At 41.4% G+C, this 27995-nt stretch overlaps 3 protein-coding genes across 9 annotated transcripts in view; all 3 read right to left on the bottom strand.

Annotated features, from left to right (window-relative positions):
- Positions 1-27995, bottom strand: part of LOC115560655 (uncharacterized) — a 553265-nt gene that overhangs the window by 136313 nt on the left and 388957 nt on the right. The gene's annotated exons all lie outside the window — the stretch shown is intronic.
- LOC115560657 (uncharacterized) overlaps positions 1-27995 on the bottom strand; it is a 360390-nt gene that overhangs the window by 156902 nt on the left and 175493 nt on the right. For 5 of the 7 annotated variants that reach the window (XR_003979798.1, XR_003979796.1, XR_003979795.1 and 2 more), the window contains exons 13-16: positions 27435-27548; positions 11570-11857; positions 4333-4425; positions 2208-2321 (exon numbers count right to left, since the gene is read on the bottom strand). The exons of the other annotated variants lie outside the window; for them this stretch is intronic. Coding sequence is in view for 1 of the 5 variants with exons in the window: in XM_030380070.1 (XP_030235930.1) it covers positions 2208-2321; positions 4333-4425; positions 11570-11857; positions 27435-27548 (609 nt within the window). In the remaining 4 variants the exon portion in view is untranslated. The remainder of the gene's footprint in view (positions 1-2207; positions 2322-4332; positions 4426-11569; positions 11858-27434; positions 27549-27995) is intronic. 7 annotated transcript variants of the gene reach the window in all.
- LOC115560713 (uncharacterized) lies at positions 16880-22404 on the bottom strand. The gene is made up of 4 exons (XM_030380234.1): positions 21936-22404; positions 19908-20027; positions 19280-19498; positions 16880-17675 (listed from the first exon to the last, which is right to left on the bottom strand). Exons 1-4 carry the CDS (start codon positions 22093-22095, stop codon positions 17362-17364), a joined length of 813 nt encoding a protein of 270 aa, XP_030236094.1. The 5' UTR covers positions 22096-22404; the 3' UTR covers positions 16880-17361.

Genomic DNA, 27995 nt, shown 5'->3' with positions numbered 1-27995 from the left:
GTAATGTTTATGTCCGGTCTGTCTGGGCCAAGTTGTTTGATTTCTAACTTCTCTTCCAATTTGAACCTCTAAAATGTTTTTCTTAACAGAAACTCAACACTGTTAATCACAGGTGCAACACCACTCGCCATATCTGCATCTGATATAGAAACGATGAAAGATACGCACGGAATAATTTGAGTTAAAACAGTTCTAGAGCATGACCATGGGGCAGACAACTTTACGACCATATAGGCGTCTTTTAGTGCGGATTGCTATTCTTGTTGCAGCCTGCAGGGTTATGCGATAAACATACGGAGGAACGCGGTCGCTGAGCTATCCTGCCCCACATTGCATGACACGTTAAACTCAACTAGAATCGCCACCATCACCCAAAATGTGATGTCAACAGACCAAAAATTGTCGGAATGCCTACAGAAACTATTGACAGTTAATGTGAAATTCACATTATTAAAAATAGACTTGGAGCCATGATTTACTGAGGAACTATTTTTTTGGGAGCATGCTTTTGCAAGTAGTTTGCTGCCCCACTTGCCAATATGGACGGCGTGCGCCTGCTGTAAACATATATAACAATCATTATATGTATCATGTTTGTCCCGTATCATGGAAATGATCAAAGTGAGTCCATGAATCAGAATTTATCGTTAGTTTAGAATTATGTGAAGTACCAGCTGATCATAGATTTGGATCCAAAGAGTTAAAGAAATTTTTGGGATTTCTCAACCTTGAGCCTATTTTCTATCATTTTGGGTCTAAGTGACTAATGGGGAGAGCGATTTATAAGATCCTTCCAGCATTGATTGAAAACACTGCAGCTGTAATCCACAAAAAACATCTGCAATGTGATCATGTTGGGCAAAGCGCCCGTCGATGTACGTCCTCTTAATGTGTTTGTTTTACCACTGACCGGCTCACATTATGTTTAACCATTATGGAAAGGATCCCTACAGAAAAATACAACTTGTTTCTTTACCTTTTTGATCACGGTCTGTTAGTTATTGTGTCCATCCAGGTCTCATCTATTATTCATTTATCTATTTATTGGTGACTCCTATGGAGGAATGTCACAGGGCACTCATCATTTTATATTAGTTCTTAGCTCTCTCCCCTCGCCTCCCTATCATCTGTTTCTGTGTGGCCGCGGTGGTGGTGAGGTGAGCCTTCTCTCTAGTTTTGGTCCGCACTATATTTTACGGACATTCATGTAATCAACTCTTTATTTCACAATCAGTGGGGAAAACGTTCTTGCTAGTTGTTCTTGGAAGAATGAACTTGATGGTCACGAGCACGCAGGACGCTGTAGACAGTTTGAGACGGGGCATTCTGGCTGGTATTGTGACAGCACAGAGGACGCCTGCACTGCAGTCCTCCAAAATAGGAACCAGGCTTTATCACCTAAAACAATTGAAGCTCAACCTACTCCTCAACCGTACACAAAAAATATATAATGTCTACTGAAAACAAAAATAACCCTTTCATACTGCTTCTGTAGTTTATTTGATGAAATAAATGTTATACAGTTGTTGGCCGGCTTTCCTTCAACCATTGTAGTCCGCCGTCTGCCCTGTTAGCTGCAGTGGTCCGTGGGGCGAGAGGGTCTCTGAGAGATTTACTGGCCGGCCGGCTAGCTAGCTTGCCCCAAAATTCGAAATCTACACAGTTCATTACTTGCCTAAAACTTAATCAGAAGTGAATTTGGTGATGAAATAGCATATGGAAATTGTAATAAGAACATTGCATTCTAGGTCTTCTCTGTTGTTTACCACTCCTCGCTGGAATGCCGAAATGAATTCTGGGGTATCTGTGCAGCCAAGTTCCTTCAAGATACCAAACGCTGCATACCGGGTAAAATGGGTGCGTCGAGAACACTTTTAAGTTAGATTGCTATTGACGTATCATAACAATACATTAGGCCTCTTCTGGATTACTGTTTTCGTGTTTCCCTGAAGTTAGGCGGTAAGGCCATATGACGCCATCGACAGGTAACCGACGGCAACGGACCATTACTTGACCTTGGTAAAAAAATGATGTGAGATCTTATTATGTTATTATATGATATACTTTTTAACTGATTACCCCTTACCACTGACACCTCAATAAAATAAAAATCGGAAAACGCTACCCTGTGCGTGAACGCGAAAAAGTGAGGGGTAGGGGTGAGGGTTTGGGTGAAGGGGTGAATTGAGATTCACCATTGGACTCACCCAGCGTGCTACCAGGCATTGAAAATGGAAGTGAGGACTCAGAGTCCACAGGGCCGGACAGCTCAGACTTGGACAAGCTCCACTGTCCGCTGCTGCCTGACGTCATCAGAGGTTCTGAAAGACAAATCAATAGAATTTGCAAATTGCGTTAATTATTTTTTTGTTTTCTGAAAAATACTGAAATGTAACATCTGACTTCCTCCGATACTGCTTAAACATCATTGTTGTTGGGTGTGTTCAAATTTTCACAAATAACCCAGAGTTATCCTCAACATGACCTGGGGTCTCATTTATTAAACTGTGCGTGGGATCGTTACAAAAAGTGTACGTACACCCAAAAGCCAAGTTTTGCGTGCGCCAAAAAATATTCAGATTTATAAAACCCTGCGTACGCACACCATACACAATCTTTGCTTTATAAATCACAGAGTGCCTACAAGTGTGCGCAACTGAATCAGCTTCACGTTCCGCCCTGTACACGCCCCTTTTTAACCATAAATGGTCAATGCAAATGACCTCATGAATGCGATCTGCATATAAAACAGACTCAGATGCAAGTATTTTGTCTTGTCGGAAACAATGGCAGAAGTACTGAGAAAAGCAAAAAAGCGAAATTTCACGGAGGTTGAAGTGGAGACCCTTGTGGGTGAGGTGGAGGCCCGAAAAGTAGTTTTGTTCGGTGGTCACGGGATTGGGATCGCCAACAACAAAAAGCAGAGTGAGTGGCAACATGTTGCTGCAGCAGTGAACTCTGTCAGTAGCACGGAGCGCACAGTCCCAGAATTAAAAAAGAAGTGGACTCGTCTGACATAAAGGTATATATTTTTATGTAGCCTACCAATACATCGTTATGGTCCCTAAAGACCCTCTCCCTCCGAATCCTGCCATTTGCATGGTCCGCCAGAAGTGCCATATGGTGCAGCATTACCACGGCGCTCACCTCTGTATTTATAGGGTTACGGTAATAAGACTGACCGGTAATTGGTCTGCTCTGTTGTTTACCGCTCCTCGCTGGAATGCCAAAATGAATTCTGGGGTATCTGTGCTGCCAAGTTCCTTCAAGATACCAACCGGTGCATACTGGGTAAAATGGGCGTGTCAAGAACACTTTTAAGCTAGATTGCTATTGACGTATCATATCAATGCATTAGGTTTCTTCTGGATTAATGTTTTTGTGTTTCCTTGAAGTTAGGGGGTAAGGCCATATGACGCCATCGACAAGTAACCGACGGAAACAGACCATTACTGTAAAGTAAACTATGGATGTCTTTGGGTTTGAACATTGTGGGAAACATTTTAGATCGGTCAAGTACACAACAAAATATATAACATAGTATATTTAATTCGTAAATGTTACATATTAGACCTTTAATATCTGAGGGATTTTGTTATAGACGTAAACGTTTGTTGGATATTTTAAATGATTAATGGTGGATTGCATAAGAGCTTCCATGAGGGTTTTTAGTAGAACAGCCAGTTAAGACCGCTTCATTGTGCTACATTTTTGTCTTTTGTATTATAATATGATATTATGTACCCTGTGTTTCGTTTGTCATCTAAAACCACACACGCACGCACGCACGCACGCACGCACGCACGCACGCACGCACGCACACACACACCTTACTGCCAAGAACTACGTCTGACCAAGTGTTCTCCAGTCTTGTTATCGGAAATATATGTCAATCATGCGAATTATCTGTTTGAAACCAGCCATAGGTTTAGAATTTATGTCCCAGAATCCCCAACAGATATTCCAGAAAGCCAAAAACATTGTCCTTTTAAAAAAAAATCTAGTTTCTATTTATTAAATTAGGTCTTATTATGTCAATATATGATCTATCATTTATCTGGTGTATGTGAAATATTTTTTGATAGGGAAAAACTATGATACAGAGTGTTATGTTACTCATTACTCCTAAAAGTAGGATATTCCAAAGAACACACACCTTTGACCTTGTTAAAAAAATCAAGTATGTATTTATAACTCATAGCATGTATTAGGTCTCAATATGTTACTACATGATCTTTTATTTATCTGGTGTGTGTGAAATGTATTTTGACAGGGAAAAACTATGATATAGAGTGTTATGTTACTCATTACTCCTAAAAGTAGGAGACTTACTGTGGGAAGGTATTTTGGGGAGGGATTTAGACGGTGACATCGGACCAGGATGGCTTTCCTGTCCGCTACTGAATGACGGATTCCCACCAAACCCTGAAAGACAAATCAAGAGAATTTCATCCATTTCGAACAAATAAAATAAAAATAAAAGCAAGTATGACACATCATACAAATACACACAACACAATAATAATTATAAAGTGTCATGAACATTTATAAAATAAATTTAGTGTCTATGTCCGAAAAGTTGAGTAATAAAAGGAACTATCGTGTTTGTTCATATTTCAAATGAAATATGAACAGACATATTTGAAGATGGTATAAATTAGAAAAACGTAAAACTATTCTCAGATTACCACTTGTGGTGGTGTTGGTTCAAGATGCCACAACAAACAAAACTGATTTCTCAACATCACCTAAACTTCTGTGTGTTCATCTTAATTCATAGCCTACATTAAGTACACATAGTGTACAATATTTAAGATTTTGGGTGACATTCTACAATTGGCTGTGACGTTATTTTGTAAGACATGGAATTGGAATGTATTGTTAGTGTAGATTTATCTTAAAAACCAGCTGTTCTTAGATTTGACAGTTTTAAAGAGAGAGAGTATAAAATACCAAAAGAGAGCAAGGTTATGAAACTAAACAACTAAGAACTGCCCTCTCTCTCTTTGCTCTCTCGCTCTCTGCGTTTATAGTCATAATATTGAATATATCCGCAAGCGGTGATTAACAGGGTCCGAGCAAAATGAAATGTCAAGAACACACTATTGAAACTGAAAGATATATCAATATGACATTTAATTATGAAGGAATTATGTCATACTGTTCCCGGCTTTCAAGTTGGCTGTAGAGCATTGGCCGAATTTCAAGTTCAGCTTGTTCATAATGCTCTAGGCCTTATCCCATTGAGCCACTGACAAACATGAACTTTAGCCTCATTCACATGCTGAAAGTCTCTATTGATAAGCAAACAACATCAAGAAAACTCTAAGCACACATTTCTCAAGTGAATTAAGGGCTTTGAAAAATCGTTGAAATTCTGAGGAAATTAGATATTTGTAGTCAAGAACACTAACGGAAGAAATTTAAATATGACAGTAATTTATGAAGGAAAAATGGTTAACGAAGAAGTTCCCCTTAATGCCATACTCTACCTTGGCTGTCAGATTCTTGGAAACTAATGTGCCGGAATGTTGATTGCCTGATGAGTTTCAGGTGCTGTTCAATGTTGTATTGGCATGAAAATTGGCATGAAAATTTCACTCTATGAGGTTTTCTAATATGAGTTCTCCTAGCCTGCCTATGGTCCCCCAGTAGCTAGAAATGGCGTCCGGTGTAAAACGAGCACTAGGTATCCTGCTCCGCCTTTGAAAAAATTACGGCTCAGAGGCGCCGATTAGGAATCTGGCCCCATATGTCGTCATAAGGGGCCAGGTTACCTCCCCTTTCTCTGCTTTGTCCGTCCAGAGAATTTGGCCCGCCAATGAGACAATGAGCTATGACCGTTTGAGTGCCACATGCGTGTGTGTGTGTGTGTGGATACACACACTGTACCGCAAGTGTTGTACACTTGGGGGTTAGGGGGGCACAGAGTCTCAGACTCGAGTCCCCATCTCTGCAATAGTCCAACCTTTGGGTGCAGTACCACAAATTTGGGTTTATGGGTAGTGGGGGTTATTGGTAACCATACCTGAAAATTTCAAAAGTTTGGACCTAAAGTATAGGCTTTAAAGCGCGACACAAAAAGGTTTTTTTTCTTCAATCCATAAGTAAAGGGGTAGGAATTTTACAGAATTTGGGGCAAATGAACGATTGTGTTTCGTTTGTCATCTAAAAACACACACACACACACACAAAAACACACACACACACCTTACTGCAAAGAACTGTCTGACAAAGTGCTCTGCAGTCTGGGGAGGATCAAATAAAATCTCTGAGTGGACGGACTCTGGCCTGGTCTCTAAGCGGATTGCTGTGGGGGGCAGTGGTGAAGTCTACTTGATACGCAGGTATACGCCGTATACCCACTAAGAAAGCTCCAGCTTTTCCGTGTGCCCACTTAGAAATGCGCAATGACACGTATCAATTTCGATAGTGGCAGAAGTTCTGTTGAATTTATGAATGGAAATACGACAGTTCTGTCAAAGAACTGCCATACTTTCATTCATAAATTCAACATGAGCGCTGTGGCTCTGTCAGAGTCGCAACAGACTTATAATAGCCATGGTAACTACCGTATTTTCCGGACTATACGTCGCCCCCGAGTATTAGTCGCATCAGTCAAAAAATGCTCCATGACGAGGAAAAAAACCTATATACGTCGCATCGGTGTATAAGTCGCATTTATTTTTAAACATTTAAACAGTGGCAGTTTTGACACACCGTGGTCCGTGCTCTGATAGACAGGTGGTTCCGTTGCATGAAGCGATAGCACCCAGATGGACCGCCAGCAAAATCAGTGATATTCATCTCCTTGGCAACTGCCTGGGCATGGAGACGCAACTGCACCGTTGATAAGCCCCGGCCAGCAGCACGCTGTTCAATGACCCATCTGTGGACTCGTTCCTCCAGCTCTGGCCGTCGGGCTTTCAGCCCCCGGTTAGCTTTCTTTGTTTTTTTCATCGCAATTAGAGTTTCCTCGGCTTTTCGCCAGTCCCGGACAAGTTTTTCACTCACCCCAAACTTTCTTTCTGTTGCTCGATTGCCGTTTTCGGCTGCATACTTTATAATCTGCAGTTTAAATTGTGCAGTATAGCTTTTTCTTTTTGGCGGCATTTTATTTTGTGTTTTCTTTTGTTTTGTCTACGGTCTAGTTTATTTATAATTTATTCGGTGGTGCAGTAGGCTTGCAGCGTTCAGTTGTAGGCCTAATGAATGACGGTGCCATCTTGCGGCCGAAGATTATGTACGCACAATTTTGGCATATAAATCGCTTCGAAATATAAGTCGCAGGGCAAGCCAAACTACAAAAAAAACGCGATTTATAGTCCGGAAAATACGGTAGTTTTAATTTGACTGTTCACTGCACAGCTGCTGACCACTTAGAATGGTGTTTTTTTCAATAAGATTTAGCAATAGCTAAATCACAAAGCAATTACAAAGAGGTCAAAAGAAGTTGAGGCATTCACTAAGTGTTTTTACGCTGCCAAATATGCCCGTCTTATTAGAATTTTTTTTCCTCGCGTTTACACTGACCAAGGGAATGAAATCCACGTAGGATATGTCTGCGTTTTTGCACTTGTAAATAGTTAATCGTGTTTGTAGCCTAAACTCAGATGCAGTCTCTTGCATGCGAGTGCCTTGAATAATAAAATAAAATAAACATTCAGAGTAGGGGTGTGAACGGTTACTAAAACTTAACGGTTACACGACTCCTTTATTTTCATGTACACGGTTAACCGTTTTTAATTAATTAATGTTTTTTTGTTTTTTTTTCAAAGTCGACCGCAGTCACGCTCACTCTGTATAACTTCGTTCATTAGGGGGATTATTTGTTTATCAACACGGCGGTTGCGCGAGCAGAATGATCGCAAAAATAAAATTTGTTTGACCTGTTGCCATTATCTCCGTGCAGGTAATTTGCAGTTGCAGTGTTAATTAGGATGTTGTCAGCTTCCTGTTTCATTAAACTGTAATCAGAAAACGCGATTATATGCTATAGACCCTATAGTATCTGTGGTATAAAGGCTGGGACGAATTTCAAATTATAAATATGTACACTTTATGTTGAAAGTATAGACCGTCGCGATTCCCATTGAAACGAATGGCGCGGTGATTATTCTTCAAAACGAGAGCTGGTAAATCGTGAAAAATGAATTAAACTATAATCAGACAATGCGGTTATATGCCATAGATCCTAGAGTATCTGTGGTATAAAAGCTGGGACGAATTTCGAATTATAAATATGTTAACCTAATGTTGAAAGTATGGACCGTCGTTATTCCAACAATCGTCGTTATTGAAATAATGGCGCGGTGATTTTTTTTTTTACGGTTTTCGTTTACAGATTTTTCCTAAACGGTTATGATTTACTAACCGGTTACACGTGTACCCGTGTACACCCCTAATTCAGAGTATGCAAATTATTCTAAAGAGGTCTACTTGCGTAGTCCCGCCTTCTCCAATGAACCAAGAAAGCCGGCTCCTTTACGAAGGGGGAATATACCCCCTCGGTTTTACAAAGGGAAGACAATGAAATTGTATCATCTGCCAAGCAGCAACCGCATCTGTTTGGCATTGTAAAAATGCCTTATGAACCTGATTCACTTCATTGTCACCAGATTACGTGTGACCATTTTGTTTTGGTAAACTATATAGAAATATAAATAGTTTGTATTCATATTCAAAAATATACTTCAGTCATGCGTATGATGTATATTTAAAAAAAGATATAGGTTAAGAATTTGTATCCCAGAATCCCAACAGATATTCCTTGTTTAAAAAAGGAATTATGTATTTATAAAATGAGGTCTCATTATGTTATGATATGATAAACTTTTTAACTGGTGTCTGTGAAATGTATTTTGACAGGGAAGAACTATGATATGGGTTATGCAGGTAGACTTATTACTGGAGTCCCAGAGAAAGGACCATGTTCCTTAGGTCGGGTTGGAGTCCCAGAGAAAGACCTGAGTTCTGTCTGGGTTAGAGTCCTGACGTCTGTCTGGGTTGGAGTCCAAGAATAAGGCCTTTGGTTCGTGGTTAGAGTTACTAGAATCCGGGTTGGAGCCCCAGAGAAAGTACCAAATTCCTTTAGGTCGGGTTGGAGTCCCGACGCGGATACCAGAGAGACTGTTGATCTGATCTTAAATACATTGCACTTTCTATTTTACTCATTTCTTTGCATATGTTTTCTTTTACTTATCTATTATTTTATTTTATTGTATGACAATGTTTATATGTGAAGCACTTTGAGTCTGCCTTGTGTATGAAAAGTGCTATATAAATAAAGTTGCCTTGCCTTGCCTTGCTAAAACTAGGAGACTTAAACTTACGCAGTGTGCTGTCACTTTGGGTGAAATTAATTAAAGACAATGAATCAGAATTTCTTCATTGTAGATTTTGCATCACGGTCCTCCTATTATTAACACCTTTAAGAATTATATCGTTTTGTAGTTACAAATTGATAACTCAATGAATGTTAATAATTTCTAGGAACATAATAAAAAAATACATTCAAATTACACTCACATCTCAAACGGATAAAGGTTTATGACTCAGGGTGGAGCATAGTTCAGGGTGCCTGTATCCAAAACGATGGTTGCCTAATATAGAGCCATCGTTCGTTCGTTCGTTCGTTCGGTCGAGTTTCGGGTAGCACTGAGTCTGACTGACTCAGCTGAGAACCGTGCAATGGCGTGCATTCCATGATGCGATTTACCGCTATCGGAAACCAGGCTGAACGAACAAACAATTTGCGAACGACTCCTCCCAGTTCAGTCGAGTTTCCGGTGAATCGATTCACCGGAAACTCGACTGAACTGGGAGGAGTCGTTCGCGAATCAGCCTAGTTTCCGGTAACGGTGAATCGCATCATGGAATGCACGCCATTGCACGGTTCTCAGCTGAGTCAGTCAGACTCAGTGCTACCGGAAACTCGACTGAACTGGGAGGAGTCGTTCGCGAATCGTTTGTTCGTTCAGCCTGGTTTCCGATAGCGGTAAATCGCCTCATGGAATGCACGCCATTGCACGGTTCTCAGCTGAGTCAGTCAGACTCAAGCCTTGATTCCAGCGGAGGCGTACGCGCAGGAGGACGGCTGCGCCGCGGTCACCGCTGCTGATCGCTTCCACTCTAATCAATGAGACCATTTCCACCGGGCGTGCCGCGGAACGTTTCAGCAGCGTCCCAGGAGCGGCACGCCGCACCGCGGCGCTATCTTTCCATCCAATTCTATTTTTGCCGCGAGCCGCTGCTAAACCGCGTCAATTTCGACAGAGCAGGTCGAGCCGGGCAGGAAGTGAAAAGTAAAAGCCATAGAGCATCCGGTCAATTTTCAAAATAAAACACAATACTCATGTAACTTCACATCAACATTATTACGTCATGACCGGTGGCACCAGGTCAGCAGTCAATCAATCAAAGGGTCTCAGAGGGTCGGCAACATAGACGACGAGAGACTCATTGTCGAAGTTCAGCAACATGAAGTCATTTTTGTACCAAATCATCCTTTTTATAAGGAAAATGTCAGAAAGGACAAAGCGTGGCATTTAATTGCAATAGTTTTGGGAGTGGAAGGTGAGTACATTAGGTTTAGGATTATCTCGTGATCTCGCGTGAATACAGCTGGCTCACAAGGCAGCGCTACGCTGCCGTTACGCGCCCGGTAGGAATGGACGCAGGGCAGAGGACGCAGCCGTTCCGCGGCGCAGCCGTTCCGCGGCGCGTACGCGTCCGGTGGAATCCCGGTGTCAGTGGAGTCAGTGCTACCGGAAACTCGTTCGTTCGTTTGTTCAGTCGAGTTTCCGGTGAATCGAATGGTGAACGAGACGAACGAGAGAAACGAACCGGTTCGGTTCGTCCGTCCTAATGACTCGTTCATTCGAACCGGTTAGCGAACGAACGAGCCAACCGTACCTCTAGGCGGTCCCGTAATGTCTCGATGGCTCGGTCTTCCCGCAAAGTGCCTGTGTTAAAAATCTTGGTGTCTTGTTTGATCCTTTGCTTTGTTTTGACCAACATGTTAAAAGTATTACTAGAATAGCACTATTTCATCTGAGAAATATATTACTAAAATCAGACCAACCTTCCCCTTCTAATTCATTATTCTGTCTGTTTTAGCGTGTTGCGTTGCATATCACAGTCACTACAACTGAATACCTCAACTGAGTATGGGTCATGCTGTTTCCCTGAAGGACACACGTTGTTATTAAGGATAATGTGGAGCAGGGTTTGTACCGGCCTGGAATTTGGGTTTTATTAAATATCGTATATCGGCCTGTGAGGTCATCAACCTCCTTCATAAAACATAATGTGTGTCCCCTGTTCCCTCATAAATTAAGCTGCTGCCCAGCACCACTGCTGGAATGTGTTTTCCTCCTCCCCGTTCAGAGCAAGAGTAGTTCAGTCACTTAAACGTTTTATTCAGTATTTACTTAGAAATAAGAAATTGCAAACAAAGAACTAGTTTTCATCTCAGGCTTTGAGGCCCCCCCCCTCCCCCCCCCCCCCCCCCCCCCCCCCCCCCCCCCCCCCCACTACGAAGACCCTGGGTTTGGGGTAAATACATTACCTTCCAATAACAGACGAGTCTTGGCCGGTAGGACCTTCAGCCCTTCCAGACCCCTCAAGAGGTCCTGTGCTGTGGCCTTTCCTGGTCTTCGGCTCTTCCACAGTCGCAACATCTTCCGTCTCTGCATGAACTCAGCCATCTCTTCCTCCCTGATGTCGTCCAGATCTTCGTTCGTCAGCCCCAGGTGGAGGGCCGCCTTCTCCCACCTCCGTCCCAGAGTTTGTGCAACATCCCGGAGCTGCTCAGCCGACAGATCCTGCCCTGGGGAGCGGGTTTCATAGACTTTATCTGGAAAAAAAACAACAGAATCCACACACGGGCGGGACAAGTTGCACATTCTGACGACAAAAATGCAGATATTACCACTTTAGAAATTGGTGTGAGGGGTTAAGGTGAGGCTACAAACCTGAACCAAACCTATAAAATGTATCCTGTCACACTAACACCAGACGCACGCACGCACACACACAAAATGTATGTTTGGTACATGATCTGAAATAAAATCACCCTCAAAATAGGCATACATTAAATTCTCTTACATTTAAAGTGCAAACATTTAACCCAGGGTCTTTGTTTTGGCTTGTACTCATCAAATAAGCCCCAATAAACTCACCCCTAGCCAAATGTTATTGGCTAGGGGCACAGCGAACGCTTCAAAATCGTCATTTTTTAAACACTAACATAGATAACTTCTTCACAAACAGTATTTTAATAAACTCCTGCTACGCTAACTGAGTTGTTGATGCTTCGTTTTATGTGTAGGGACCCTAATCTTGCTACTGCAGAGGTTTGGTGCTATTTTGAGATATATCAGTGTTTCAAAAAAAGGCGATTTTTAAACGTTCGCTGTGCCCCTCGCCAATGTCATGGAATATCATAATACTCACGTTTATTGGTATTCATTGATGTTTGTAAAAATAATTATAATAATTATAATAATCCTTACAAAAACAATCGGGTTCCAACCCTTTGGGCTTGGCCCCCTAATAATGCCGCCAGTTTTTTTCAAAACCAGCCCAAATTGTATGTACCCGCCCAATCTGGCAACACTGACCGTGAAGGAAACGAGTAAGCAAGAGCTTGGGTTTCGAAGAGGCCAATTTCAATTTACAGCGAGGGATGGTGAAGTTAAAAAAAAATGATGAGAATGTATGAGACTAGCAACATCGGACAATGAGGAAATTTTCCAACCAGCTTTGGCAAGGAGAGATAAATCACTGGTTTTATGCTGTAATGTTTCTAAAAAAAGAAATATTAGATGAGAATGTAACAACCATTTGGCCGTAACCGCCTTTGAACAAGTAAAACCGACAAAACCCAGACGACACTGATGGTATTAAAATCTCATGAAACCAATGCGCATATAATATCATACAGTAGCCTAAGGTATACTCAAATGTTACAAAGTCCTAAGATAGTTTTATGACAAAGACGGCTTACCTTCCATAGTTTCGTGTCAACGTAGGCTGTTTTACAACATTGAACAATCTGAATCTACTCTCGTTTATAACAGACCTCATTTATTTTGCAGGTTTCTTATTGGTTGGATTATTCGGTTTTCCATCACGTGTTTCTTGTAAGCACATCTGATGCAGACCAACAGGTTTATTTTAACAGGGTACGACTACCCCACTCACCCTCCTGGGTCGGACTACCCCATCAGCCTCTCTGGGTCGGACTACCCCATCAGCCTCTCTGGGTAGGACTACCCCATCAGCCTCTCTGGGTAGGACTACCCCATCAGCCTCTCTGGGTAGGACTACCCCATCAGCCTCTCTGGGTAGGAAAAGCCCCCACTCTAGGTAGGACTACCCATCAGCCTCTATGGGTAGGACAACCCCATCAGCCTCTCTGGGTAGGACTACCCCATCAGCCTCTCTGGGTAGGACTACCCCATCAGCCTCTCTGGGTAGGACTACCCCATCAGCCTCTCTGGGTAGGAATAGCCCTCTCAGCCTCAGGGTAACATGCTGCTTCTCTTAGCTTGATTTTTTTCTCTTAGCTAGTTTATATGTGACCCGGATTTCTCTTTCTTGAGGAACGACGAGCCCATCCTGGTACAATTTAGTGCTCCAGCTTTAGCAGTCACTCAATCAGACACTCAGCCAGGGGCGGATGGTGTATAGGGGCGATTTGGGCAACGTACTACCAACTGGGAGAAAGAGGATTTTTTTTTCTAACAAATTCTATCACAGCAAAAGTAGTTTTCAGTGTTCTAGACATATTATCTGTCATTGTCCAATCAGAATCGTCAGATTCAAGTCGCGTTTCAAATGGTCCCGCCTCTCTGGGCGAATTCATTGACGTGGAAAATCGCCCAAGGATTCTCCCATTGACTGTCATGTTAAAACTTTTTTTTTCGGAAAATGAGCCTTCAATGCATTTTCAATGGGGATTTGGGACTCGCCCTAACGTGCTTGCGTCATACGTAACTGAGCAAAGAGCGCGAAGGGATATCTTCGATCAAGTCACTTGCTAATTTCAATATGGCTGCTAATGTGTGCAATTCCGTTGCGTCTCTGAAAGAAGTTCCTTTAAGTCGACGATCCAATTCAGATAAATTGGCATTAAAACAATCAGGACCTCCAAGACCAAAATTAATAAAAAAGCGGTCGCACGTCAACATTCTGTACAAGAGGCTCAAGAAGAAGGACATTAATGCAGCAGTCTTCATCAAAAGAGCCCTCGAGAGCTTGACAAGCAGTGTGCAGACCATTAGGTAAGATAACATTTATATTATTTGATTTCTTTTTTATAATATATGTTCTTTTTTATAATATATTGCCAGTGGTGTAATCTAGCTTGCTTTACTCTGTGCTGGACATCCTGGTTAGGCGAGGCACAATGGATAGCTTAAAAAACAGTGTTTAACAATAACATTATGCATCCCTGCCCATTTTAAGTGGGTATACTCATCATGCCTTCAGTGTGTCTTGAACAACCACACATAAAAGGTTGCCCATATTATATTGATATTTTATCGTATTTGTCTAAATACATACTTGACTGTAGATAGATTTATGAGTGAAGTTACCAACACGATAGATAAAAAACAGTGTTTAACACTAACATTATGCATTCCTGCCCATTTTAAGTGGTTATGCTGACATCTTTTTACTGGATGAAGTGTGAACATGTGCATCACGTAGACTACAGTACTGTACACAGCCTAACAAACACATTATTGGTTAGTTTGCATTCAGAGACTCTGACCAGCTGCAAGGGCCATCAGGAACCGACAGACCAAGGACGGCTTTGACAGAAGAGGCGAAGCAGAGGCTGTCTGAAGAGGTCTACGACACCATCCTGGCTCACACCAAAGCGAGGTTCTCTTTCACTGGCCACCTTGTGAGTGCTACCTTAGTACAAGGAAATATGTTTGAAAGGTACTGCCATTCATTTCCTGCTGATGCTCTGAATGCCTCTGTGAAGGCATATCCCACGCTGAACAAGGCAAAGCTCAAGACGGAGCTGTCTCTGATCTATGAGAATCCTGAATCAAGGCTTGCTGTGGTGCACTGGCACTGTACCAGGTTATCATGAGCTACAACCTCCAGGAGACCTTCTCTGAGACTGTGAGTTTGTTGAACATTCTCATAACTACTCCTATGACAACAGCTGAAGCTGAGAGATGTTTCTCAACTTTGAAAATAATTAAGACATTCCTGCGAAATTCAATGGGCCAGGAACGTCTGAATGCACTGGCCATGCTCTCCATGGAGAGGGAACTAGTCCTCAACATGCGTGATTTCAATGAGAAAGTCATTGACCGCTTTGCTGCACTGAAAGAGAGACTAGCAAAGTTACAGTACAAGTAATCTAGTCTCTCTCTTTCTGTCTCTGTCTCTGTCTCTCTGTCTCTCCCTCTCTCTCTCTCTCTGTCTCTGTCTCTGTCTCTCTCTCTCTCTCTCGCTCTCTCTCTGTCTCTGTCTCTCTCTCTGTCTCTCTCTCTCTCTGTCTCTGTCTCTGTCTCTCTCTCTCTCTCGCTCTCTCTCTGTCTCTGTCTCTCTCTCTGTCTCTCTCTCTCTCTGTCTCTGTCTCTGTCTCTCTCTCTCTCTCTCTCTATGTCTATGTCTCTGTCTCTGTCCCTCTCTGTCTCTCTCTCTCTCTCTCTCTCTCTGTCTCTCTCTGTCCCCTTCCCCTGAGGATGGACACTGGGTTACAGCGGCCCGAACCCCCCCACCCCCCCTTCCAGTGAGGATGGACACTGGGTTACAGCGGCCCTCACAACCCCACACCACCACCCAACCCCTTTCAAGTGTATATTCTATATAGTTCTCTGCAAACCTATGGCGGCATAATGCCTTCAGTGTGTATATTGTATAGTCCTCTGCAAACCTATGGCGGCATAATGCCTTCAGTGTGTATATTGTATGTAGTTCTCTGCAAACCTATGATGGCATCATGCCTTCAGTGTGCATATTGTATATACATGTAGTTCTCTGCAAACCTATGGTTGCATCATGCCTTCAGTGTGCATATTGTATATACATGTAGTTCTCTGCAAACCTATGGTGGCATCATGCCTTCAGTGTGTCTTGAACAACCACACATAAAAGGTTGCACATATTATGTTGATATTTTATCGTATTTGTCTAAATGCATACTTGACTGTAGATAGATTTATGAGTGAAGTTACCAACACAATAGATTGGCCGTAACACACTCACCCCTTTTAGAATCCCATTCGGTAACACTTTATAATAAGGTGCCATAAAAAATAGCAAACTAGTCATTACCTAACCCTTTGTTAATATTTGTTAATTGTTACTAGTTAATAGTTTTTTCATCATTAATCAAATATTAGTTGTTTGCATACAATCTGTATGTTAATGTTTTAACAAATAGAAAACGATCTATTAACTAATATTGTATTAATATTCATTAATAGTTAACTAAATGTATTTTTGTCACTAATTAACAGTTATTTCTTACATTATTTAAATGTTAAATGTTTATTTACAAACTATATGTTAATATAAGTTAATGACATATTATTATTTAACTAATTGTTATTAAACTGTGCTTCTCCCTATCCCAATATGAACCACTCCTCATAGGACTCTTATAATAAAGTTGGTTAAGCTTAATTAATATATTAGTAATATATAACTATTAGTATGGGGGACCCTTATAATAAAGTTGGTTAAGCTTAATTAATATATATGTAATATATAACTATCAGTATTGGAGACCCTTATAATAAAGTTGGAACAGTAATTATTAATTATTAACAAATATTTATTCTAACATTTATTAACGATAGCAAATATTTTAACTCTCACACTGGAAATGAATGATCTCAGCACACACTGTTGGGAAGGGGGATGAAAATACTTTATTTATAACTCTCTTACAAAGAACTCTCAAAGAACTCTCCAATAGCTTTTTGTTTTCTACTGGAACACTGACCACTGATGGTTAACCTGATGGTCTACTGGAACACTGACCACTGATGGTTAACCTGATGGTCTACTGGAACACTGACCACTGATGGTTAACCAGATGGTCTACTGGAACACTGACCACTGATGGTTGACCAGATGGTCTACTGGAACACTGATCATTAAACTGATCAAAAAAGAGGATCAAACTAGAATGCCAACAGAATGTATAAAATGGTATATCAAATAAACAGAGAAAGAGAGAGGGGTTCAACCAGAGCGTGAGGAAAAGAGAGAAAGACAGTGAGACAGAGCACAAGAAAGTGAGGGAAAGACAGAGTGATAGACAGGCAATATTTCTTAACCACACTTGAAAAAAAACAACACGAACGGGTAAAAAAATTATAATTATGCTCTCTTCGCATACGGGATTAATTTGCATTGACTTTTTAAGTCATCTATTTTTGTCTGAACCTGAGCATCACCTTTAATGTAGTTTTCGCATAAATTTGCTATATCTTTCAGCTTTGCCTGTTTTGTTTTATCAAGGAGCTTTGTGAACTTGGCAGGTGACGCTGTTGCCAGCTCTGCAATGCTTGCCGTGGACCTGACTGTGAGTTCGTTCACCCCTGCGTATGCACAGGAAGCCGACAATTTCAAGCCCCGATTGTATGCTTTCAGGACCTTCTTGTATCTTCTTATCACTTCAAAAGGGCCACGGGCTGCAAGGAGCAAATCATAAAGAAAAACTACATTATGGACGGTACATAAAAATGTGTGTTCACAACAGTGCTATGAGTTGAAATGCTTATTGTATTATTGTGTGGCAGCATACAAGACAAGACAGAATTCCACCTAGCTCCTTTAAATAGTTGGTCCACTTTATGTTAGAATTAAAGGGATACGTCACCATTTGGGGAATTACACCAGTTTCCACTTTCCCTCGAGTTAAGTAGCCTAATTGAGATTGACCTTTCTCCAGTTCATCCAGCCGTTCTGAGTCTGACGGTAGCATTTTTGGCTCCAGCCAAGCATAGATCATTGAATCAGATTAGACCATTATCTCGCCCATTAGCATCTTGCTCAAACGTAACTAAGAAATCTGATATTTTCCCTATGTAATGCTTCAGTAATTACAAAGTGTACCAACAGAGAATGAACATGGTGATCAGTACCGTGGCTTGCACAACTTGACTTAAAGGGATTATGCGGAGTGTATCAACCTGTAGCCCTGTTGTTTCGCATTGCCAAGTGCTGTCGATAGGCATGAGAATGAGTGAATTCCATGCACGGTAGACCAAATAGCGAAACGGCAGCCAACGCTAACTACTTAGGGCATGTGAGTTTCGTTTTCATATGCCCGCATCTGGTCTACGTTGTAACTATTGCTGTCGTTCTGACCTATTGACAGCACTCGGCAGCCTCAAACAACAGGGCTACGGGTTGATTCACTCCTGATAATCCTTTTAACACATGGAGGGACTATTTTCAGATGTGTCAGCAAATGTCCTAATTTACTATGCTGGAATGAGAGTATAGTTCCATGTTTTATCGGAATATACAATCGCCACATTTCACTATCCACTGATTTTTTTTTTGAATTCTTAGTCACTTTTGAGCAAGATACTAATAGGCGAGATGCTAATGGGCTGATCTGATTCAATAATCTATGCTAGGCTGGAGCTTAAAGTACTACCGTCAGACCAAAGTTACTGACCAAGGTAGAGCAACATAATACATTACAATGGGAGTAGTCTCGCAAAGCCAGACCAAACTACAGCTAGTAGAATGGTCTGGAACCACGCTATTTAGAGCCGTCTATCCGGGGGGAAACTGGGCTGGCCTGTTTTTATTTCTTTAAACCAATCACAATCGTCTAGGGCGGGGCTAACCCCGGGAAGCTGCAGCGGTGCGCAATACGGGAAAGCCAGCAACCGGAAGGGGAGGAGTAGCGGTGGAATCCGACGCTAGCGCAATAGACGCTGTCCATTTCCGCTCAGCCAGACTAAAATGGGAGTAAACGTGAATAGTTCCAGTCTGCATAAGTGGGAGTGTTACATAACGTCACAATGTAAACTTTTCAATTAACTTCTGTATGAGGTATGAGGGCTCGACTCTTGGATTTCCCCCCCTCCCCCTTCTGAAAATAGAACACAGAATTTAACAGACATTTGTGCTTCTCGCTTCACTTTTAACCTCTCTGGTCAAACTCAGAGAAAGGCTGAATGACCTGGAGAAAGGTCAATCTCAAATGTTGAAGACAAGGGGAGGTGGAAAATGAATTTGCTCCATAAAGGATAGATTCAACGTTTTACTAGAGTTTTACCTCTTTTGCGGACATCAGTCACTTTGTGTTGCTTCCTGGCCTTCTTTATTTTGTTCTTTGTCTTTGAAAGTCTGAGTTTTCCCTTGCCCTTTCGTTTCATCTTCTCATCTGAGGAGGAGGAGGAAGAACAGGAGGAGGACCGGCTCATTGAAGACAATGATGAGCAGGAGGCAGTGTCTTCCTCTGAAGATTGTTCTTCTCTGAGAGCTTTCGACAGGTCTAGACAGTACAAAAAAACAAAGATTAAACTGATGTTGCTGATGCCTTATACAGAATACCATTTCTTCCTTTTTGTTCCAACAAAGGTAATATTTTGTGGAAAGTCAAAATAACCCTAGACCTGGGATGTGTTACTATTAGGTGGTTACTATTAGGTGGTTAAGTGTCGAACCAGGGTAAGTTAAGCTAGAGGTAGTGGTAAATATGATAATAGAAGAGTCTGGAGTCTCCATTCTCTTAACTACAGAAAGCCAGCAGGCTACTATAAGGAGGTTTACCACTTCCTCGAACTTAACTAACCAGGTGTACCACTTAACCTCCTACTTGGAATACCACCAGGTATATGTTTGACTGACACTGTATACATTTTTGTGTCATGCACCGAAAATGTAGGCTTGTTGAACCTTACATGCCAGTTGTTTGCGAAGAGCATCCCTCTCCTTTATCACTTTCTGGAGTTTCTTATCTTGAGACCGCTCTCTCATCTTGGCCTTTTGGAGGAGATTCTTCACCGTTTGTGACCGGTCACCTGTCAAAAAACGTAATTTCAGCATAGTTTTGCATGGTGGACTCTGCCGTCGGTGTGTCAATGTGTGTATTAACCGATGTAAGTCGCTTTGTATAAAAGCGTTTGCTAAATGCCCTAAAATGTAAAATATGTGCGGGACAGCTGTCAGTGCACTCACACTAGGCCATCTGTACCGTGGCCCAAGTCTGTTTCACACCTAACCAAGTCTAGATGCCCCCCCCCCCCCCCCCCTATTGTTCTCTGGCCTGTGCTCACACTAGGCAATCGCAACTGGGCCTGAGCACGGTTGCCTCTTCTACATACGTCATCACGTTGTAACATGTCACCACCAAGCGTCCGCTGATTAGTAGAACAACACAGAGAACACAGTTGCCACTTTACTGACTTTGTTGCTTATTTGGAGCAACACATTTTTATATTTCCGCGCGTGAGCTAGAACCCCAATTTACCCTCCCGGACCCTGCACACATTAGTGGTTTATTGGGTTTCATTCTGTTGTAAATGCGACGGCTCCACGGTTCAAGGGGGGGGGGGGGGCTTGGGTAGTGGTGTTGCTCCACAGAGACAACGCAGCAATATGATCATGAGCAATTGACTTCTAACTTGATAAAGTGAAGTCCGCGAGCTGCTGATCATGTGAGAGAAGGTGATGCAGTCGTATTAAACAAAGACGTTGAAAGATGGTGCGATCTACGAGAGAGGCAAATGATTCTAAAGAGCTTTGGGAGGTTAGACTCCGTGCGCAGCCCCGCCTTCTCCAGTGAGTGAACCAAGACAGCCTGCGCCGTGACGAACGGGGTATTTTTGATCAAAAACTCAACTTCACTATCGCATCAACGGGAACCGCTAGCCGTCATGTTTATCGTTTAATGGGAAGGAAGGGTCGTTGCATGGACTATACGTCATCCAGCTCAAGTTGCGTAGCCGTGCGTGTCGGCTCATTAGCATCTGTACTAGTTGTGGATTCAATGATTCGTTTCCGTGACCCAGTTCGCGTGATTCAGTTCGCCACGAGGAGTCGTTCGTTCGTTCGTTCGTTCAGTCGAGTTTCCGGTAGCACTAACTCCACTGAGTCTGACTGACTCAGCTGAGAACCGCGCAATGGGGTCGATTCCATGATGCGATTTACCGCTACCGGAAACCAGGCTGAACGAACATACGATTCGTGAACGACTCCTCCCAGTTCAGCCGAGTTTCCGGTGAATCGATTCACGGGAAACTAGACTGAACGTGGAGGAGTCGTTCGCGATTCAGCCTAGTTTCCAGTAACGGTGAATCGCATCATGGAATGCACGCCATTGCACGGTTCTCAGTTGAGTCAGTCAGACTCAGTGGAGTTAGTGCTACCGGAAACTCGTTCCTTCGTTCAGTCGTGTTTCCGGTGAATCGAATGGTGAACGAGACGGCCGAACGAACGAGAGAGACGAACCGGTTCAGTTCGTTCGTCCTAAAGACTCGGTCATTCGAACCGGTTCGCGAACGAACGAGCCAACAATAATCTGTACCGTGGCCTGAGCACACCTCTCCCAAGTGTGCTCAGGCCACGGAATGGAAGTGGACTTGAGTACACTTGGCGCACTCACACTGGCCAAACGATGTAGACTTGAGCACGGTAGAGGTGTGAAACGGACTTGGGCCACGACCAGATGGCCTAGTGTGAGTGCACCCGAAGGGTCCATCCATGTCATTTCTCCGACACTCCATTTGTTCCGACCCATGGTCAGAACAAAAGTTTTAAGAATTACATAATGCCTAGTCAAAAATAACCACATGTGTACTCCGAGAATCGATTTTCTCACCTCGTCAATGTGTGGGAAACACTGGGTAGGTTTCCAGTGTTAATGCTAACCAGTAAGCATAGCCTAATTTTATGAACATAATGTTAGGTCATAACCTGTTCGAACTTACCTTTCCTCGGTTCAGAGACATGGGGGGTATCTGTGGAGTCATCACCACTGTCAAAGTTGATGTCACGTGTTTGAGCGGAGGCGGAGGGGAGCATTTTGTCGTCCTTCGCTGCAGTTGTGTTCTTTCTTAAAACTTTCCCAGATCTGGTGCCTGCCGACATTACATACACTTCCAAATAAACTAGCGAGCCTGGCTTGCGCAATCAAAGAGCACCAATGTGAACTTCAGCCAAGTGTCTCTGCTTGTTGAGCTCTGCGAAGTGACTTCCAACAGGAGGAGTCAGATGTATGCAGACCACTGTGATTGGCGCATTTGAAAAAAATAAAATGATGCATATTTATTTATTTAGTTGTTTATAATTTAAAAGTTTTAAGAATTACATAATACATAATTACGGTAATAAAAAAAAGATCTCGTAATTACGAGTGTGTGTGTGTGTGTGTGTGTGTGTGTGTGTGTGTGTGTGTGTGTGTGTGTGTGTGTGTGTGTGTGTGTGTGTGTGTGTGTGTGTGTGTGTGTGTAAGGAGGGGGGGGGGGGGGGGGGGTCACTTGAAGAAATGCTAATTATTTGTGATGCTTTGTTTCAGGTTTTCACAAGGACTGCGTTTAAGACTGATTGACATGATGATGGATGAGATATCAAGGAGTCCGACCTCTCTTTCAAAGATGGCAAAGGAGCTACGAGAAGTATGTATTTGGGCACTTAATAGAAGAAGGAGAAGGAAGGGACAGCGATTGGGTGGAAGACACGAGTATGTGGTGATCGACGAAAGCCACTTCAGACATAAGAGAAAGGTGAGAAAATATTGTTTGAATTTTCATAACATGTACATAAAATATCAGAGTAACAACTACCATAATTAAAATATGCTGGAAAATTAAGTGGTAGACATCACTGACAACAACACAAATTGATTATAGTAAAGTGCATACACACGCATTGTGCACCCATTCCCCTCTGCATTCGGCCAAGTGTCATTCTTCACATTCAGCCCCAACCTACACACACTCATTTACCCACATGTGCCCACTACTCACCGGAAAAGTGATGGGAAGAGTCAGAGACCAATCCTGCGCCTGGTGGACAGGCGAACCAGACAAGAACTTCTCCCTTTGCTATGCCGACATGTAAAAATGGGCTCTTACATCATTAGTGATGAATGGCGGTCATACCGCGTACTTAATGATCTGGGGTTCAGACACTTGACTGTAAACCACAGTATGTGGTATATGGATCATATTACAGGAAACCATACACAGCACATTGAACGTGCTTGCCAAACTGTTAAGGAGCAGGTCTGGAGACAAAGGGGCAACCGGACAGAAGAACTGTTGTCAGACCACCTAAATGTGATTGAGTGGCATGAATGGATTGCAAAAAAGTACCACAGTGGTCCATTTGGTAGGATTTTGCATGACATAGCAGAGATGTACAAACATCTCTGAAACACATACAGTCTTTCATTAAAGGCACACCAGGCAACATTTTTAGGTTAATTTAACAGCTTCTTAGTCACTGATGATTAAATGGCTAATTACCGGGTGAATGGAGCGTCTCTCACCCATCTCTAAAAACATTGCCTTGTGTGCCTTTAAGAAACCTATTAAATCTTAAAAAAAAGCTATTGGAGAGTTCTTTGTTAGAGAGTTATAAATAAAGTATTTTCATCCCCCTTCCCAACAGTGAGTGCTGAGATCATTCATTTCCAGTGTGGGAGTTAAAATATTTGCTATCGTTAATAAATGTCATAATTAATATTTGTAAATAATTAATAATTACTATTCCAACTTTATTATAAGGGTCCCCTATACTGATAGTTATATATTACTAATATATAAATTAAGCTTAACCAACTTTATTATAAGGGTCCCCTATACTGATAGATATATATTACTAATATATAAATTAAGCTAAGGGTCGCCCATACTGATAGTTATATATTACTAATATATTAATTAAGCTTAACCAACTTCATTGTAAGAGTCCTATGAGGAGTGGTTCATATTGGGATAGGCAGAAGCACAGTTTAATAACAATTAGTTAAATAATAATATGTCATTAACTTTTATATTAACATATAGTTTGTAAATAAACATTTAACATTTAAATAATGTAAGAAATAACTGTTAATTAGTGCCAAAAATACATTTAGTTAACCATCAATAAATATTAATACAATATTAGTTAATAGATTGTTTTCTATTTGTTAAAACATTAACATACAGATTGTATGCAAACAACTAATATTTAATTAATGATGGAAAAACTATTAACTTGTGTCAAATAGATATTTTAGTAACAATTAACAAATATTAACAAAGCGTTAAGTAATGACTAGTTTGCTATTTATTATGGTACCTTATTATAAAATGTTACCTCACATTCTCTCTCTCACTCTCACTCTCTCATAAACACACATACAGATAGAGACACAGAGAGATTGTTAATTTGTGTATAATTCCCAATTATTATTGATGTATTTGCACTTTTAATCTTGCTGAATTCTACAAGGCAAATAAATTAAGTTTCCCCGGCTCTATTCGTCTTAGTAAGGAAATGTTCTATTTTGCCTTTATTATTTTGTCAGAATGCACCAGAATGCTTCATTTGTATGTGAAAATCATAAAAAAATCTTCGGGGGGAGGATGCCACCAGACCCCCCTAAAGGGGTTTGGTTTACAAACGTTCAGCCCCCCCTGAAATAACATTCACCAGCCGCCACTAAACTCAGCATTTTGTGCCTTATGTAAGGGGTCAAAGTTAGCCACCACTATTTTTTTCTTCACAAAGGTAAGTCACTTAAACGTTTTATTCAGCCAAAGTTACTTAGGATATTATTTACTTAGAAATAAGAAATTGCAAACAAAAAACAACTTTTCATCTCCGGCTTTGAGGGCCCTCCCCCCATTGGGACCCTGGGTAAGCAGTCTATTAATTATCTGGTGGAGTGAAATGTATTTTGAAAGGAAAGTACTATGATATAGACTAGAGGGTTATGCAGGTCGACTTACTAAACTGAGACTTCCACTCACCCAGCGTCCCGTCACTAGCAGTCGTTTTGAGGGGCAGAGACGAGGACAGCTCACCGGGACGGCCCCCCCGTGCGCTACGGCATACAGTTGTTTTATCTTCCCCTAAAGTAGACGTTCTTCATTCATCTGACATTTCATTTTCTCTGGGTTTCTCCCCGAGAAAATTAGAAAATCGGGCTGATGAACATGCAATTGTAACGTAGTTTGAGAAGGAAAGGAAAGACCAATCGTCATGTCAGACTCACGTCGGGGCAGGCCTACTGAGTAGGTTAATGTTTATGTTAAAGGAGAAATCCGGTGTCAAAAAGATCTGGGATATGTTTAGTATGATAACGAGCTGGAATGTTCGTTTGGGAGCAAAAAAGCGCACATAGACGCTTTCTGAAGTTGGCTGTATTTAGCCCATTCTACCAAAACGCTATAAACTTGGAACGATAGGGGCATGTCTCATGGTAAAAACTAAATCGCTATTTTAAACCACTTACAAGGCTAGAAATAGCCCGACACTTCTTTGGTAGTATAATAAGGGTCTTAACATATAAAACGAGGCATTGATAACTTTGTAAGTGCACTGATTGTTTATTAAAAAGGAAATTTTATATACACAATACCATCAGTAGTTCACCCGTCGACGCCATCTTGTCTTTAAGACTCGATAGGCAGATTGGCGAACACAGAGCTTGTGACATCCGTCAACAACACGCAAGCTCTGTGTTTGCCAATCTACTTATTCTCTCTCTCTCTCTCTCTCTCTCTCTCTCTCTCTCTCTCTCTCTCTCTCTCTCTCTCTCTCTCTCTCTCTATGTTAAAAGTATAATTAGACTTGTATGCTTTCACATGAGAAAAATATTACTGAAATCAGACCAACTTTCCCCTTCTTACAAATTATTCTGTCTGTTTTAGCGTGTTGCATTGCATATCTCAGTGACTACAACTGAATACCTGGATCCTCCTTCTCCACTGAGTATGGTTGATAGTATTTCCCTGAATGACACACTTTGATATTGAGGATAATGTGGACAAGGGTTCGTATCGGCCTGAAATTGGTGTTTTATTAAATATTGTATTTCGGCCTGTGAAGGTCCTCAACCTCCTTTATAAAACATGATGTGTGTCCCCTGTCCCTTTATGACTTAAACTGCTGTCCAGCAGCAGTTTGCTGGACAGCAAACTGCCTGTTCAGAGCAATTGTAGTTTTTACAGATACCTTTTTTCTTGTTTTACCATGATCATTTTCATGCCCTATATCTGCCAAACATACCATAAGCAATGATATAAACTATAGATTGTTCATATTTCTTTACTTGTTTGGGGTTAAAGATTCCTTTTCTTGGTTCAAACTCTTTGCTTGAATTAGATCCAAATCAGACGTTAATCACTCATAAGTTAACCTTGGCATAACGGAGCTGCTTTCAGACATCTTACAGAACATGATCGTTACCTTGGACGTGCTATTCATTAGTTACACAATCATCTCACAAAAATCGCCGTATGAGAACAGCAGATCGATTCCTGACATGCTCTGAAAAACTAATCAATAGAATTTGAATGCATACGATAGTTTAAAAAAAAACGATGCCTTATTCTTCTGCTCTGCTGCTTGCCGCTTTTTGCTAAAACGCCAAAATTAATTCTTGGGTATTTGTGCTGCCAAGTTCCTACAAGATACCAACCGGTGCATCCTGGGTAAAATTGCTGTGTCGAGAACACTTTTGACTTTAAAATGATTGTTCGACTCACCAAACACAGACAGTAGTTTCGCCAACATTGTAATTGAGTTGAGTAATAAAAGGAACTATCGTGTTTGTTCATATTTCTTTCCCAGGTAAGGTTCCACACTAGGTTGCTTGGTTCAGCCTACTTTGTTTGAAATATATCCAAATCAGCCGTTAATCACTTCTTGTAAGCTAACGTTGGCATAATGGAGTTGCTTTCAGACATCAAACACAACATGATAATTAGTCTCACAAACGTGAACGTACCTCTGTATTTAGAAATGCAGAGGTCCAAAATAATGTGAGCTTGCTAGCGAGGTTGTGGGACATGCAAGTACGATTGTTGGTTTTATCCAAGTGCATTTAAAGTCGTTTGGAGATAAAACATTGGATAACAAGAGCTTTAAAACCATATCAGTGGACAGTGGATTGTTAAGCAGATACATTTTTAAAGAAATAATCCATTATTACTCCATTAGGTTTTTACACCTGCTTTGAGTTGCCATCGTTGATCATCTTTCTTTTTTAGTCACTGCATGACGACCCCAAATACCCTTTAGTCATGCATATGACTTATGTTCAAAATGAGCCATAGGTTTAAAATCCGTATCCCAGAACCCACAACAGGCCAAATATATATCTATAATATTTTAAAATGTTAAAAAGATACACTACGTATCCATCTGGTGGGTGACATAGAGGGTTATACATGTAGAGTAATATCTCGTACAACTAGGAGTCTTGAACTCACCCTGCGCGCTACCAAGCTTTTCAAGTGGAAGTGAGGACTCAGAGTCCACAGAGCCGGACAGCTCAGGCCTGGACAACCTCCCCGGTCCGCTACTGCCTGACGTCATCAGAGGTTCTGAAAGACAAATCAATAGAATTTGCAAATTGCGTTAAATATTTTCTTGTTTTCTGAAAAATTCTGAAATGTAATATCTGACTTCCTCGGATAGGCCTACTACTTCAACATTAATGTATCAGTGCATGTTAAAAATTTCATAAATAACCCAAAGTAATCCTCAACATGACCTGGACCGGTTTTTCATGTCACCTTACAGCCCAAATGAAGTACACTGTAAACAAATATAACATGACTGTATCATGTATCATGTTTGTCACGTATCATGTAATTTATCAAAGTGATTCCATGAATCAGAATGTATTGTTAGTGTAGAATTATGGGAAGTACCAGCTGTTCATAGATTTGGATTGAAAGAGAGTTATAGGAAACTTTGGGATTTCTCAACCTTAAGCCTATTTTTTCAGATAATTTGGGGTCTAAGTGACTAATGCGGAGAGCGATTCT

This window comes from Gadus morhua, chromosome 16, assembly GCF_902167405.1.
Source record: "Gadus morhua chromosome 16, gadMor3.0, whole genome shotgun sequence".
Classification (NCBI taxonomy): Eukaryota; Metazoa; Chordata; class Actinopteri; order Gadiformes; family Gadidae; genus Gadus; species Gadus morhua.
Note: the sequence above shows the minus strand (reverse complement) of the source record. Positions and strands in the feature narration are given on the sequence as shown.